The 16,291-nt window shown below is 42.6% G+C and overlaps 2 protein-coding genes and 1 non-coding gene across 18 annotated transcripts in view; 2 read left to right on the top strand and 1 right to left on the bottom strand.

The window, feature by feature from the left end:
- The window catches only part of PCBP3 (poly(rC) binding protein 3), a 223,542-nt gene that overhangs the window by 139,879 nt on the left and 67,372 nt on the right, over positions 1 to 16,291 (bottom strand). For 12 of the 16 annotated variants that reach the window (XM_045196615.2, XM_045196623.2, XM_045196612.2 and 9 more), the window contains one exon: positions 10,776 to 10,814. The exons of the other annotated variants lie outside the window; for them this stretch is intronic. The gene's annotated coding sequence lies outside the window, so the exon portion shown is untranslated. The remainder of the gene's footprint in view (positions 1 to 10,775; positions 10,815 to 16,291) is intronic. 16 annotated transcript variants of the gene reach the window in all.
- On the top strand, positions 10,373 to 15,019 carry LEUTX (leucine twenty homeobox). Its single transcript, XM_053919197.1, is given in 3 exon segments — positions 10,373 to 10,411; positions 14,494 to 14,881; positions 15,000 to 15,019. Coding segments are annotated over 3 exon segments (447 nt in total).
- On the top strand, positions 12,554 to 12,660 carry LOC112309690 (U6 spliceosomal RNA). The gene has a single exon (XR_002975290.1). It is a non-coding gene; the product is annotated as a U6 spliceosomal RNA (small nuclear RNA).

Here is a 16,291-nt window from a genome sequence, read left to right as displayed (position 1 = left end):
CTTACATTTCACATCCTTAAAGTGCTATTGTTTACCCTTTCTGTTTCCACAGGATGACAACACAGAAGATACACGTACATTTTGTTGTACCAGAGGTAATGCCAACTGAGTGTGGCAGAACCATACACAAAAAAGCAGGTTACCCAAAGTCTCGGGTGGTCATGGCCTCTGGGCAGGAGGCCTAGCGGAGTCCAGCCTCCCCATCCCCAGGACTGTAATTTCCAAGAGACAAACTTGACTTCATTAAAGCTATGTGTTTGAGGAACTCTGTTTCAGACACTGAGCTCCCTCTAGTGCAATCCCCATGGGCTCAGCTATGCTCTTGTCACATGTATCTTCCAGGTACCTTATCCCCACCCTCATCTCAGCTCATAGCAGGGATCCAAATGACCCTGGAACACTTCTCCCTTGGATCCCACACAGAAGTGAATCTGCTCCCCAACTCCAGATTCAATTCTTATTGTATGTGCTCTTCCCCTCTCTCCAGCCCCAGCTGTGACATCCCCTTGGTGTCACTCTTGTGCCACCCTGTCTGTGTGCTCTCACCTTACCCCAGTGAGTCACAATGTGTCCTCTGCAGGCCCCCAGCCAACAACCACCAGCCCTGGTCAAGCTTGGGTCACTGCCCCTACATGACCACAGTCCCAAAGGATCACTGTGCCTACCTTCGCTGAGGTTGACAGGCCATATCCTCTAAATGTAAAGCTTTAAAACCGGAAACAACAACAAAAGCATAGTCGTCCTCAAGAGGGGAAAAATCATGTGGAAATTTTTAAAACAAAGACTGGAAATGACAAACATCTGATGAGAACAGGTCATATCAAAACCAATGGGATGGAATTTAAAGTGTCTTGAAAGAAAATGGAAAGCCAGATGCATTGGTTAGAGAACAGGTTAAAATATCCCAAAGAACATTCCAAAGGCTAGAGAGATAACAGGGTAAACCTAAAGGAAGGAAAACAATGTGCATTAAATGAGAAATTAAATGTAAATAAAACTATAAATAATTAACATACTGAAAGCTATTAAAGAATAAAATAGCTAAATAAAAAATGAAGACAAATTTGACAAATCTGATGAAAAAATTGAAATAAGCATTACAAATTAAAAGACTGCAATAAGAGATAAGAAGATGGAAAAAGTCTAAAAACACATATGTATACATCTGTGCCCATGTGCCTGAAAACTTCCCTGAAATGGACTATTTTCTAAGGAAAAAATTAGAAATTGTATAGGCAGTCAAAAATCTGTCTACAAAATAAACTCCAGGCTTAGGGGCTTTGATTGAGGAATTCCATCAAATATTAGGCCAACAGCATTTGCTTTCCATAACAGATGATGCAAAAATATGTACTTAAACAAAGGATGCAAAAATAGGGGAAGGAACTTCCAGACAAGATGGATACATAGGTAAACACAGCTCACCTCCTCACATAACCACATCAAAATTACAACTAAACAATTGAACAGCCATCACTCAGACTGTCAGAAACTGAATTGAATGGAAGTTCGACAACTACAAATTAAAGAAACCACATTCATCCAGACTGGTAGGAGAGGTGGAGACTAAGAGACACTGAAAAAACTGGTCCCTCACCCACGTGTGGTGGATAAAAATTCGGGAGGGATATCTCAGGAGCGAGGAGCCACAGCCCCACACCAGATACCCCCAGACCAGGGGTCCAGTGCCAGGACAGTAAGTCTCCATAACTTCTGGCTGCAAAACTAGCAGGCATTAAGTCTGCAGAAAAAACTGGAGTCCCAAGCAGTTCCTCTTAAAGAAACAGCACACAGATTTACTAGGACTCATGGCCTCTGAGCTCCAGCACTGGGGTAGGAGCTTAAAAGGCATCAGTGGCATACAGGGAAAAACTGAAGTGTCTGGCTTCAAAGCGAGAGCTGGGGAACAGCTTTCTCCCAGACAGAAAGGCACGCAGAGGCCATTGTTCCTTTTCTGAACCCTCCCCCCACCCAACAGAACCACAGAGCTGGCAGGTGAGTGCCATATCTGACATTTCATCAATCTGGCAAATACTGTTTGCCCTACTCTGGAAATCCCCTGAAGCTCCACCCCACCCAACTTAAGGGCCCTCCCAAGCTATTAATAGTGGCCTTTCCATATGAACAGCCTGTCTTGCCCCATGCTTCACAACTTCCTAAATTGTCTCAAACAAGCAATACCTAGCTTCAGCGAGCCCCCAGCCCTCATACCTCTTGCTAAGTGGCCCCAGGCCCAGCACTAGCAGCAGCCAGCCTATGTTCACAGCCTGGCTTCACCTGGGAACCTCCAAGCCCAGCACAAGTAGCTACCATCTCAGATTGCTTTGTAGCTCATGCAGGGTGGTCCCCGGCAGAATGCAGTTGGGGGATGACCTCGGCCTGCACCACCGGGAACCCCCAGAGCCTGCATACCCAGTGGACAGCTACAGATCATGTTGGAGCACCACCACCCTGCCCCTGCAGAACTGATCCTCCATGGAGGGCGGAGGTTGGCAGCCAGTGGTCACAGCCAGTCCTTGCAGCTGACTGGCCTGAGTAAATCCCTCCCACTGACCTGCTTACAGCAATCAAAGCTCAACCACAAGAGAAGGGTTTACTCAGCCCACACAGAGGGCGCACCTTTAGTACCCAACTTGGGTGATAGAGGAGGCAGTGCCACTGGACCCTACAGGACACCTACTACATTAAGCCACACTTCCAAGACATAGTGTCAAAGCAGCTCTACCTAATTCATAGAAACAAACACAAGGAGGCTGCCAATATAAGGAGACAAAGAAACATGGCCCAAATGAAAGAACAGATCAAAACTCCAGAAAAAAAGCTAAACGAAACAAAGATAAGCAATCTCTCATATGCAGAGCTCAAACAACTGGCTATAAGGATGCTCAAGGAATTTAGTGAGGACCTCAACAGCATAAAAAAGACCCAGTCAGAAAAGAAGGATACACTAATTGAAATAAAGAACAATTTATAGGGAAACAACAGTAGAGTGAATAAAGCCGAGAATCCAATCAATGATTTGAAACACAAGGAATCAAAAAACAACTAAAGAAAAAAGAATAAAAAAAAAAAAGGATAGTATAAGAAGCCTCTGGGACAACTTCAAGAGATCTAACATTTGCACCATAGGGGTACCAGAAGGAGAAGAGAAAGTATTAAAAGATGAGGACTCTTTTGTAATACTTCCACAGAACCATTATAACACCTAAAATTAATAATAATTTCCTAACATCATTAAATAACAGTGTTTTAAAAAAGAAAAATAGGGGAAGTTTGTCAAGTCATGTGTGGAAGCAGGTTATCATTTACATGACACTGAAATAAATTATAAATTAGAAAAAAAGAAACATATAACAGTAGCACCTTGGCTCTAATCCTAACCCTCACACTAACCCCTATGCTAATCTGTACAGAAACTAATCCTCACACTAACCCCAGTCCTAACCTATACAATAACTAATGCTCACACTAACCCCCACCCTTGCCCTAACCTGAATTCTAGCCCTAACCCTATTAATAACCCTTATTCTAGTACAAATAAAGGACCATGGCCAGTGTGGCGCAGTTGGAGCATCACCCCTATAACCAAAAGTCTACGGGTATGATTCTGGGTCAGGGCACATACTAAGGTTGTGGGTTCAATGCCTAGTCCAGGCGCATACAATCCCCAGTCAGGGCTCATAGGGGAGGCAACCCATCCATGCTTCTCTCACATCAATGTTTCTCTCTCTCCCTTCCTCTCTCTCTAAAAGCAATGAAAAAATGTCCTCAAGTGAGGATAAAAAAATAAAATATAATATTGGAAGGGTATTACAATGGGGGAAAGTATTAAAAATATCAATAAGCACTAAGAAGATTTATTCTAAGAATCAACACTTAGAATTTCATCAATGAGTTTTCTATATTAAGAAACTATGGTGCCATTTACACAATGGAATACTACACAGTAGAAAGAAAGAAGAGCTCCTACCCTCCATGACAGCATGGATGGAACTGGAGAGCATTATGCTAAGTAAAGTAAGCCAGGTAGTGAAAGATAAATACCATATGATCTCACCTATAAGTGGAACCTAATCAACAAAACAAATAAGCAAGCAAAACAGAACCAGAGACATGGAAATAAAGAACAAACTGAAAGTCAAGGCGGAGGGGGGAGATAATGGGGGGAAGAAGAGAAAGGGTCATTCAAGGAACATGTATAAAGGACCCATGGACAAAGCCAAAGGGGGGAAGGATGGAGGGTGGGGGTGGGTGGAAAGGAGGGAAACAGTGATAGGAAAATGGAGACAACTGTATCTGAACAACAATTTTTAAAAAAGAAATAAAAGGAGGAATCATGTAACTAACTTAATAGCAGCAATGAACACATTTAGTGAAATATAACTTTTTTTGGTTTTTTAAAATCAAGCAATAGATTAGCAATAAATAGGGGAATACTTCTGTTACTTGATGTAAAGGATTTGCCAAACAGCAAGCATACTTCGTGACAAAAATGCTTGGGTCAAGTCTGGGATAAGTCAAAATCCAACTGAGAAATCTATTGCAACTAAAAGCATTTTTTAACATATGGCCACATCCAAATGCATAAAAATTGATAGCTTTCCTATAAACTCTTAAATATTAGATAAATATAATAGGGAAAGTCCTTATTACAATAACCAGATATTGGACAAGAGTTTAAAAGAAAAAAGAACTTACAGTAAGAAAGCTACAAAATTAACTGAAGGCTAATAACAGAATGGAGAAATAGAATATCTTCTTGAACTAGAAACTAATATTGTTAAAATTTCATCTGTTTACAATTTAAATTACAGATTTTATTCCTCTAAAATGAAATCCCAATCTCAGATTAACTTTTTTAATTTGAAAATCATCATTCTAAATTTTATCTATAAAGTGAGTAGCCAAGAATAGCCAAAATATTTTTTAAATAATGGCAATATCACATAAATGTACCATAAAACTAAAATAATTAAAATAGTTGTACCAGCACAAGAACAAAGAGGGAAACAGACACTAGTATATATAATATTTCCATGTAAGATGCACATATAGGACAAAAGTAGCAGCACAAATTACTGGGAAAATTAAGTACTTTTCAACAAATACGTGTTGTTAGTACTTAGAAAAGAAAAATAACAATGTATTCACCTAATAACACACATCAAATTAAATCCCAAGTGGATTACATGGGTCAGCACAAAAAGTAAATGTGGAAAACATAAGTGACCACCCCAATTTCAGGATGGAAGAGGTTTCTAAATGTAAACACAACAGATGATGACATTACAAAGGAAAATACTGATGTAACTGCCCAAAACACCAACATCAGATTACAAAATGAATGAGTTGACTGGGGAAAATACCATGAAGGTAAAAGCATAATGTGTTCAATAAAACAGTGTTTTACAAATAAGGAAAAGACTAAACTATAGCGACAAAGCTTGATCCGCTGTACGCATTGCATTGGTCTCCCATGTTTTCAGGGACACAGTAACACAGGCACTGTACGCTGCTCTCATCTAGCCATCTTGAGATGAATTTGGCAGTGACACCTTATGCCTCTTAAAATATCCATGTCCTTTGACCCAAGAATTCTATGTGGATGAATACTGCACACTGCCTCACAACGAAGGGAAGCTGATTTACGCACAAGGATACTCAAATCAGTGACAGAGCTGAGAAAAACCCAAATTTATTAAACAAGACAGGAATGATTTAATAAATACCTACATCCATAAAGTGGAAACCATGCAACATTTAAAAAATGAGACTTTCACTGTGGCACGGTGACTCAGTTGGTTAGAGCATTGTCCCATACACCAAAAGGTTGCGGATTCAATCCCCAGTCGGGGTGTGGACATCGATGTCTCTCTGTTTCCCAACTGCCCCCACCCTCTAAAATCAATAAACATACTCTCAGGTGAGAATTTTTTTTTAAATAAAATTTTCAACTGGATGACATGGAACATTTTGCAGTTATCATCTAGTTTAAAAGCAGGGCACAGAAGTGTGTATACACCTTAATCCCTGATGCAAAACCCAGAGGGAAACAGACCAAAACGTCTGCAGCACTGCCGTGGGCCCAGTAGCCCCACAAGCACCAACCACCAGCAGGGTCTTCACTGAGCATCAAGACAGAGTGGCTCACGCATGTGGGGGAGAAACAGGACAGACACACAAACAAACATGGGGACCTGGGATGCATGGCATCGTAGGAAGGGGTTGCTCTATGGGTCTAAAGCTGCAGAGCTCAAGCCCCTAAGCAGAAAGATTTTTTCACCAGATTTGGGGGAGGCAGAGACCATGTGAACCAGCCCAACGGTGCAGACAAAGCCCTGCTGGGGAGGACCAGATGGCCACACAGTCCAGCTTGGCCCTGCAGGAGACAGGAGAGTGGAGAGGCCTTATTTTCATAATTATTTTTTTGAAAAACAGTTATTTGCTATATTACCTTTCAATTTTATTTTTAACAAAATTATAAATTTACATGGTTTTCAAGTCAAAGAATTCCACAAAACTTACAGTGAAAATAGTATCCCCTCCCACCGGCATCTCTCTTGGTTCTTCTCTCCTCTTTTGGTATTTCTCTCCACATTTCTAATTCCCAGGTTCAGTTCACTCTTCTTGACTTTACAGTCTGTGTCATCCACTAACTTCCTACTATGAACATGAGAATTAACCCTCGGAGCCACCCACACACCTCTGCCCACTGTGGTCTGACCATCACCTGTCAGTACACACTCTCAGGACATGCACATGGGAGCTCTGTGACCTTATTCCTCCTCCTGCTGCATCCCCCTTCTTATGCTTCCTAGAGTTAATAAGGGTTTGCTGAGTGTCCTGTGTACTTACGTCAATTTATCTCCAAACTCTCGGTCAGGGATCACTCGAACATAGCAGGGAACAGCCTGATCTACTCACATACATCCAACAGTCCATCCCAGGTTTCCAGTGTTGTGGGGCCATTAGGGCAGGAGCTAGCTCCACTTTCTGTTTAGAACTGCCCCCTCTGCTGTGCCCAAAGACTCCAGTCCACCCCCCAGGGGAGGAACCTGCAGTCTTCAGCCAGGATGGGGAAGGAACTATCAGGCTTGCTGGGGGAGGGGGCTGAGAGTCTGACTGCTTCTTAAATAGGCTTTCCACCAATTTCCTATTTCAGCCCTATTTTCATTGCTGCCTCCTTCCACCCCTTTTCAAAATCAGTCCTGAGACTTGGTGGAGGGGGTAACTGTCTGCAGTGCAGTATATTCACCTCCCAGGCCCCCAACACACACACACACACACACACACCCACCCCTCAGCTTTCCCTCTGCTAGATCTGCTAGATCTGCTAGATCCCTATGCCCATCTACTTCCCTAATTTTCCAAATTCTGTCACCTCCTCTCTTAATCTCTTAGTAGGTTGTGCCCTTTTAGTGGGTTTTTAAAAGAAGCAGAGGTCACTGTGAATTTAATCTCCCACTCTGCCTGAAAATCACAGGAGGAATTTTTAAATTAATTTTAAGATGGGAGCTATCAAGCCATCCTGGATACTAAGAGGTGATCTGTCAGGAAGAAGCAGCTGAGGCCTAGGAGTGAGGCGGCACAACTGAGGCAGCAGCAAGTCCCTAAGTAAAGGAGAGAAGGCCTGTCCTGGGATGCAGGGAGCATCAAGTACAGGGGCGGGTTGGCAGCATTCCAGATGGAAAAGAGGCACAGTACCAGCTGAGACTAAAATCTGAGGAAGGAAGATCAGATGTATAAGCATAGCCTCAGATAAAAGCAAACTCACCAGGGAGGTGTGGCCAGAGTTGGGGTGGGGATGGAAACTGTGCCAAGTCCCTTGGCCAGTCTGCGGGGCTGCATGGTCTCCCTGCAGTACGTGCTGTTATCGTGCCCAGTGGACACTCAACTACATGAAGGAGTCAGGGGTGTTTATGAGAAAGTGATCGCAGGGCTGCCCTGTGAACTGCAGACTATGTGTGGCAGGGTCACCAAAGACACAGCAGGAAGGGAGTCTCTGAGGGAGGAGTCCCAGTCAGCAAGCTCATTGGCATAGTCCTCCTGTCTGTACCTATTCTAGGTGAGTTTTAAAGTTAGTTTTTTATGTTCCAAATTTTCCAAGTCTATAGTGAAAGTTGTTATCTTAATGTAATGCAAGAAAAAAGCTGTGAAAAGCAAATAACCAACCCAGTATTACAAAAAGACTTCAAAGTAAATAAAAATTTCAACAAAGTTCTTGTTATCATTATTTCTTAATTACCTGTTCTTGGTGTAGCCTATGACCCAGGCCTAAGCTGGGCAAAGAGGGGTCTCTGCTACCAGCCAGCTGTAGAATCCCCGATTCCTCTCTGCCTAACAAAGTGGGTTTTCAGGAGCCCCAGCTTTGTCTAAGCACAGGCATCACACTGAGGCCAGAAGTGCATCTTCAGCTTCACTAAGTCAGATTGCCCTTCACCTCAGTCTAAGGAAGTGTGGAAAGTTCTCAGAGATGTGAAAATGGAAATCCAAGTTCTTCTAAACCATCAGTTCCCCTGGGCATCACCCACTGTAGATGAGCTCCATACTGGCTCATCACATCCCCAGGAATCCCACTGGAAGACATTGCAGGACTCAACCAGGATTGCCAAGGGAAGCAGAGCCATTTCTGTTCCAACCAGATGAGTGTTCCTAATAGCTCCCTTCAAACCTGCAGAAGAGGCCACAGGTGCCCTATAAAAAGCTGGCTGCCTTCACTTAACCAAGCCTCAGGGAATTCCCAGATCCCGGCTGCAGCCCTCTGGAACTGCAGTCTTGATGGCTCAAACACATTATTTGTCTCTGCCTCTCCTATGGCATAGAGCCAGCAGGCACTGTGCAGCGCCAACAGGGTGGGTAACTCAGCCAGCCTGGCCCACCCAGGCATGCTTATTCATCTCCAGAACTGCAGTCGGTCCAAACTAGGGCGGAGGAATTTGGACAACACCAAAGTCTATGGGGAAAGAGGCCCAGCACATACAGAGCACTGTTTATATGCCTGAGTTCCAGGGGCCCTTCCCTTGGGGTTTCTGTGAAAATTAGATCCAGATTTGCACAATTACAACATTGGTACCAAGCCAGGAGGAATCTGGATGTTCTCTATGTAACAGCTTCAGTTTGAAAAAAACAATCCAACAAAGACAGAAAAAAAGACTACCTGGATCCCCACTCCCACAGTCAGCCCCCATTTCTGACACAGCAAGTGGCCTCGGGATGTCCCTCTAAGGGCCCCGATGTGTGTCTGATGCCCACTGACATCAGCTCCTGCCCCTGCTCCTTCACTCCACTTGGCTCCAGTCACACTGGCTTTCTTGCTGCTCCATGTACATGCCAGGCACATCACCCAGAGCCTCCGCTCCATCTCCCCTCAGACCTAGGGGCCCTTCACCCTCCAACACCCATAGGGCTCGCTCCTGCACCTCCGTCATGGCTCTGCTCAATTGCTCCCTTCTCAGGGCCTGCACTGACTCCCCACTCAAAACTGCACCCAGCGCTCCCATAACCCTCCCCGTTCTTCATTTCCTCCACAGCAGCATCACCATCTGACACACTGTGACTTACAATATTTATGTTTCGTAACCCCCACAAGGATGTAAACTAAAGGTATTCTAGAAGAGTGCCTGGCATATCACAGGCATTCCACCAATACTTGCTGAATAAAGGAAAGAACAAACAAGGTCTTTGTTCAAACAATTTGTTAAGTAAGAACTCCTCTTCAAATGTCATTCAGGATTAGGTTAACCAACAGCCCTAAATACATATGTGCACATGCTGCCAAGTCTTTACCACCATCCCCCAAGGAGGCTGCTGATGAAGTCACTGCCCTGCTGCAGACAACAGGCCCTGGAAGGTCAGTGTGCTCTGCCTGTATCGCCTTCCCACCAGGATGGCTGAGCTCAGCACTCCATGGTGGCCACTCAGGGCTGCCATCGAAAACACTCAATGGGAAGGGCAGACACTGAGTTCAGGGCCCACCTCATAGCATCCAGGCAGCTCCCACTTATCCTACCCTCGTGAAGCGGACTCAGGCTCAAGAAGTTAGAGGCCTTGGCTCAAATCCCACTCTCACCACTGACCACCACGGTGATGTCACCTCCTTGAGCCTTGGAAGTAAGTAGAAGAGTGCCTACTTCATAGGGCATGTGAAGACTAAGCAAGATATTTAGATCAGCATAGCTGACACAAATCAGGCATTTCATAAAAATTAGCTGCTCATTTGTATTCCATGCAAGACTGCTGAAAACTTTTAGAAAATATTATTATAAGTTTCAGAAAAACAGATCTCTTAAGGACAAATTTAAAAGGGGTCAATTCAAAGTGGTTTTGCAAAACTGGAGTCACAGCCACAAAGAGGTGTCCACATGACCTGGACATGGCCACGGCCACAGTGCACACTCATCACTACTGTCTGGTGAGCACCACTGAAGCATGAGAAAAAGGCATGTGTCTGTGCAGGGCACACTAACAACTGGCCTCAGGTCCACTACTGGACAGCTTGGTCAGGTTAACTTTGGAGAAGAAAGGTTAATGGAAAAGGAGAAAACTACCTCTTTTTCAACCTTGGTCCTACAGAAGCCAGAAGGGAAATCATGGCCCACTGCTGTTGCACCCTGACCTGTAATAGGTCCCTCATGGCCATAAAACCAGGCCATAAGGAAGGGCAGCAAGACATGTGGCTTCATGTGCAAGTAAGATGTTAAAAAATCAACTGCTGTAGAAAGAATCACTCAGTTAAAGACAACCTCAATAAAGGCACTGTAAGAAGCACTACTTACATGGAACCATGTGAAGATCTTCTCTCTCTGGACACAGCCCTGTAAACAGGTTAAAAAAATATTATAATTGAAAATCACAGGTAGAAAATAACAGAAAGAATGCTCGATCACCTTAGACATCAAACTTCATCAAACCAAGGTAATTTACTTAAAAAATGTAATCGTAAATCAATTATTTGGAAACTCAAGACAGTTTTCCAGAGCAGGAATTCCATAAAAAGTAGGTAGATTCGAAACTGAGTCTGGAACTTAAAAAGTATCAATAATTGCTCAGAGCCCTAGACTGCCCTAAACTGTGACCAGACCAAGGAGGCCTGCCTGTGCAAAGATTTCAATGGTATGTAAACAATGTTACTACAGACTCCTTCTGGCAGCCCAAAGGCCTCAGTCCAGTGAGGACTGAAGAGGATGGAGGTATCAGAAACTGCCAAAGGAGGACATCCACTTGCATCCATGACAGAAGAAGAGGGATTGACTCTCCTACCTCAAACAATTGAGAAACAGACAAAAGACCTGAGACAGTGTGTTCAGACACAGGACAACAGCACCATGGGACAATGATTGCTGAGGGCAAGAAAAAATGTGATGCATCCTGGTCACGCAGCCTGCAGTGTGGGGAGCTTCCAGGCCACAGTGCAGAAGAGGGGCCCAAGCAAAGCAAGCAGAGTCCTGAAAGGAAGAAACAGCGCTGATATTCAGGGAAGCAATAACAGCTAGAATGAGCAGGGCAGAGTACCAGAAAGGAGAGTGCCACACAGAGAAATGTTCCAGAGACCTGTGGGGTGGGGGGTGATATGTCACCTCAGTCTACACCTGAACATGGATTAACACATGTGAGTGAGGAAACGATCTGCAACCAGAGAGAGCCAACAGAAAGAAGCAGGACAACAGGAGTTATAGCGCCCACAGCTCTAGACATGTGTTCATTCCCAACCAGACCAGGGAACCCTGTGACACAAGGCTGAGCTCCTGGAAGAGTGTTGCCTCAGCAGCAGAGTCACATCAGCACCAGACGAAACTGGTGTACTAAACTAAGAACTACCTAACAATGTCCAACAGCAAGCCACCAAAAGATCTAAACTTTCTAACTTAAATGGATTCTGACAAGAAAGTTAAAAAATATTTAAAGGAATACGGAACCCAACAACATAAATTGCACTATGTCTTCTACCTATTCAAAAAATAACAAGCGTGCAAAAAAAATCTTGTAATGAGAACAGTAGATCAATAAGAAAATGATTCAGACATTACACACAAAAATAATTAGTACACAACATCCTTAAAATAGCTACTATACATGCACTGTATGTGTTTAAGAAAATAGAGGAAAAGATAACATGCTATGGAGAGACATAAAAAGCATTAAAAAAGACCCAAATCAAACATCTAGAAATACAAAATATTACATATCAGAGGTGAAAAATACACTGGATGGGATTAATGTTACATCAGTCAAAAGGAAAGATTAGTCAACAGGCAAACAAAACAATATGTGCAGACAAAAACTATCTAAAATGAAAGATCCTTCTTCCCTAAAAAAAAAAAAGAAAACAAATATACGTGTAATTGAGAAGACTTAAGAGTGGAGTCCAGGTTGAAACAAAAACATATTTAAAGAAATAATACAAAAATTGATAAAAAAAATTATGAACCTATAGATCCAAAGAGGTTAATAAACCCCAAGCAGAAAAAACGCGAAGGAAATTAAACCAAGGCACATCATAATCGATTTTCCTAAAGAGAAAAACTTAAAAGCAGCCAGTGAATAAAGAAACATGGTGCTCGCTTTGGCAGCACATTTACTAAAACTGGAACAATACAGAGAAGATTAGCATGGCCCCTGCATAAGGATGACACGCAAATTCATGAAGCGTTCCATATTTTTTATATTTTTTAAATAAAAAGACAGCTTGCATCCTAGCTACTTATTAAAGGTCCCACGACGTTACATTCTAATCTTTGAGGTAGATAGTCTCAACTCCACTTAAAATATGAGATGACCGAGGTTCAGGGAGGTTAGATGGTCTGTTAAGGTGGATCATCCTAGGATGGGAGTTTATGTTTAAAACAATGGTCCTCTCTCCTGCAAACTGGCCCCACCTGGAGATCTGTTTTCCTCAAAGTAGCTGGAATCAAAGGGGCTATTACACCAGTCTAGTACACCAGGAAGACAGCTTCACTGCAAGTGCTCATCCCCACCTCCATACTCCACCTTCATTACCAGGGCTAAAGTGGAAATATATCCAGTGAGGTGTACAGCAGCACATGGAAAGTTCTAGCACTCAACACCTTGGCAGCCACTTCAAGCCCTGACTCTACCAGCAGTCCTGAGGGAGAAAACCAGATGCTTTATCACTTGATGACATATTTCTTCCTGCCTGAGATTGTGAAAAACATAAAAATATGTAAAGAAACATTGTTTAGACATTAACCATACTGCCTTCAAACATAGACACAGAAAGGAAGAAAGGAAAGAAGGGAGGGAGGGAGGGAGGAAGGAAGGAAAAGAAGGAAAGATCATGTACAGAGAAACAAACACAGACATGGTGGACAGAGGACTTTTCAGAAACAATGCAAGCCAGAAGTTAATGAAATTATATCTCTAAAGTAATGAAGGAAAAAAACTGTCAACTTGAAATACCATACGTAGTAAAAATGACTTTCAAATACAAAGGCAAAATAAAGACTTTTTCCAACAGACAAAAGCTAAAATAATTCATGTCCAACATACCTGAACTAGGAAAAACATTAAAGCTAACCCATCACACAAAAAGAAAATAGTATCAGAAGAAAATCTTGACTTATATAAGAAATGAAAGCACTGGAAACAGAAAGTTCATGAATAAATAGAAATGCATATTTCCTTAGTTTTTAAGGTTGTTTTAAAAGATAATAGACCATTTAATGCAAAAATAATAACCATGTATTATGGAGTATGTAAGAATATAGAAGCTAAATGGCATGACAATGACATAAAGGCCAGGAAAAGTTACGTAGAAGTTACTGTTCTTAGGGGGTTTTGTTTGTTTGTTTGTTTTGGAGAGAGGGGAAAGGAAGAATAAAGAAAGGGCGAGAAACATCAATGTGTGGTTGCCTTTCGTATACCCCTCACCAGGGACCTGGGCCACAACCCAGACATGTGCCCTGACTGGGAATTGAACCAGGAGACCTTTGGTTCACGGGCCAGTACTCAATCCACTGAACCACACCAGTCAGGGCAGTTCTTAGGCTTTATACTACCAAGTATATGAGTATAATATTACTTGAAGACAGGCAGTGATAAGTTAAGCATATATACAATAAATCCCAAAGCAACCTCTAAAAGCAGGGTATAACTAATAAGCTAGTAAAGGTGATAAAATTGATCAAAAATAATCCAAAATAAGCAGAAAAAGAGAAAAAGAGGATCTAATTAAAAATGAGACAAACAGAAACCAATAGCATATCATATCAATAATCACATTAAATATAAATGGTGTAAAAATCCTAACTGAATTAAAGAGATTTTAAAATTGGATAAAAAAACAGGACTCCTCATAGAGATGAAATTCAGGTGGCTCATAAACACACACAGCAGATCATTTTACCTTTTAAAGATTTATGGCAGAAAAGCCAAGGTCTGCTTGCTAGTACTGCACAACCTTTTAGTCTAGGACAGCTTAGAAACTGAAAAACAGATTTGAAAAGACCAAGTACTCACATTGGGCTACCATAGCAGAACTTAACTTCAACAACTCAAATTGATGAGTTAGTAATAAAGACTTGGTTCAAGAACCAGCGCATCAAAAGGAGGAAGCAGCAGCTACAAACTTGGCCAAGTCTGGCACTAGAAGCACCAAAGCAAACCATTTCAGTAAAGGAGAAGAACTCTTTACCTGTAACTTCTACAAACACTCATCCCATGAGTCCTGGCATTGTGAACCAACACAATGTCTATGATCATGAACCAACTAAGATTTCTTGTATTGAGCAACCTGGAGGGTCTGGTGCCTAAGTGTGGAATGCATCGTGGGATTCTCAGCCTCACAATCTCCAACAGATATGTTTGGGTGTCTCTGATCCTCCTTGGACCTCCATTCCCTGTGACATAGATCAGTTTATATACTGTATTACTTACCCGTGGATATCAACCCAACAGTCTAGATCAGTCCCTCTTCCCATAGTGTCCTGGTTGAGGGGGTATGGCTAGACTGACCCTAATTGTGATGGCTAACCCGTCCATAGCTCTTGAAAAGGACCTGTGATCCAAATCCTGCCAAACCGACAGACATTTCCAATCTGGAAATGGGTCAACTCCAATCTAAATAGACCAGTTATTTATCATTTTCTATAAGAAGAAATCCCTTTACCTTTTATCATTGCCTGAAATTTCTGCCCTCTGAGCCTCATTTCAGTATCAATGACAGTCATCAGTGCCTTAGGAGGAAGCAGAAGCCAGCTAGTTTTCCTTGGGTCCTAATCTGTCCCAATTAACCTTAGCACCATGAAAGCACCCCAGCTAAAGTCAATACCATGTAAAAATTCCTGTCCCCAAGGATCACCTTTATTTCTTTTTTAATTAATTAATTTACTTATTTTTAGAAAGAAGGGAAGGGAGGGAGAAAGAAAGGGAGAGAAACATCAATGTATGAGAGAAACATTGATCTGGCTGCCTCTCACACAGCCCCAACTGGGGACCTGGCCTGCAACCCAAGCATGTTCCCTGACTGGGAATCAAACTGGCAACCTCTTGGTTCACAGTCTGGCACACAGTCCACTGAGCCACACCAGCTAGGGCCCATCTTTATTTCTTACATAAAGAAAGAAACAACAAACATTTAGGAGTATGACATCACCAAGATTGGTAGATGAGGAGGTCCCAGCACTTGAATCTCCAGAAAAACAGTGATTAATAGACACTACTTATGAAAATAGCTCTGAGAGAGCTCTGAAGTATAATGCAAGAGCTACAGCAACCCAGGGGAGCACAAAAATAAAAGATGGCAACATAGAAAAGCATAGGCAACATTTTACCTGTGTAATCCATCTCCATTCTCATACAGCTTGTCACCAAAAGGTACCCCTTAGCTGTGACGTTCCCCTTTGGAGGAAAAAGAGAGCAGAAGACTCCAGCAGCTTTCACCACCAAGGACCCAGGCAGCCCTCATGGCTGTCAGGGACACTCAAAGTTTTGCCACTAAGGACTCCCTCAGTCTTTGCCTATGCTAATCTCAGCTGATGGAACTTCCCAGAATCCATGCCACTGAGCACTCCAGAGAAGGAGCCAGTGCTGTGACAACCACAGCAGTCCTGGCCCAATGCATGACCACCCACACCCTCGATGGTTAGGTATTAATAAAATGGACATTGATGGGGTTCAAGTAAAGGTTTTAAGCAGGCCAAAAGGATTAAGGAGCCCCAAACAAGTCTGCTTTATTTATCCTGGTTGGTACACATTTTGAAAGCCAAGATTCAAAGATTATAATAAGCTATCTGACCCGCAATTGCTTCAAGTTATGATTAGAGATAAATCAAGA

This window comes from Desmodus rotundus, chromosome 2 (genome assembly GCF_022682495.2).
Source record: "Desmodus rotundus isolate HL8 chromosome 2, HLdesRot8A.1, whole genome shotgun sequence".
In the NCBI taxonomy this organism is placed as follows: Eukaryota; Metazoa; Chordata; class Mammalia; order Chiroptera; family Phyllostomidae; genus Desmodus; species Desmodus rotundus.
Note: the sequence above shows the minus strand (reverse complement) of the source record. Positions and strands in the feature narration are given on the sequence as shown.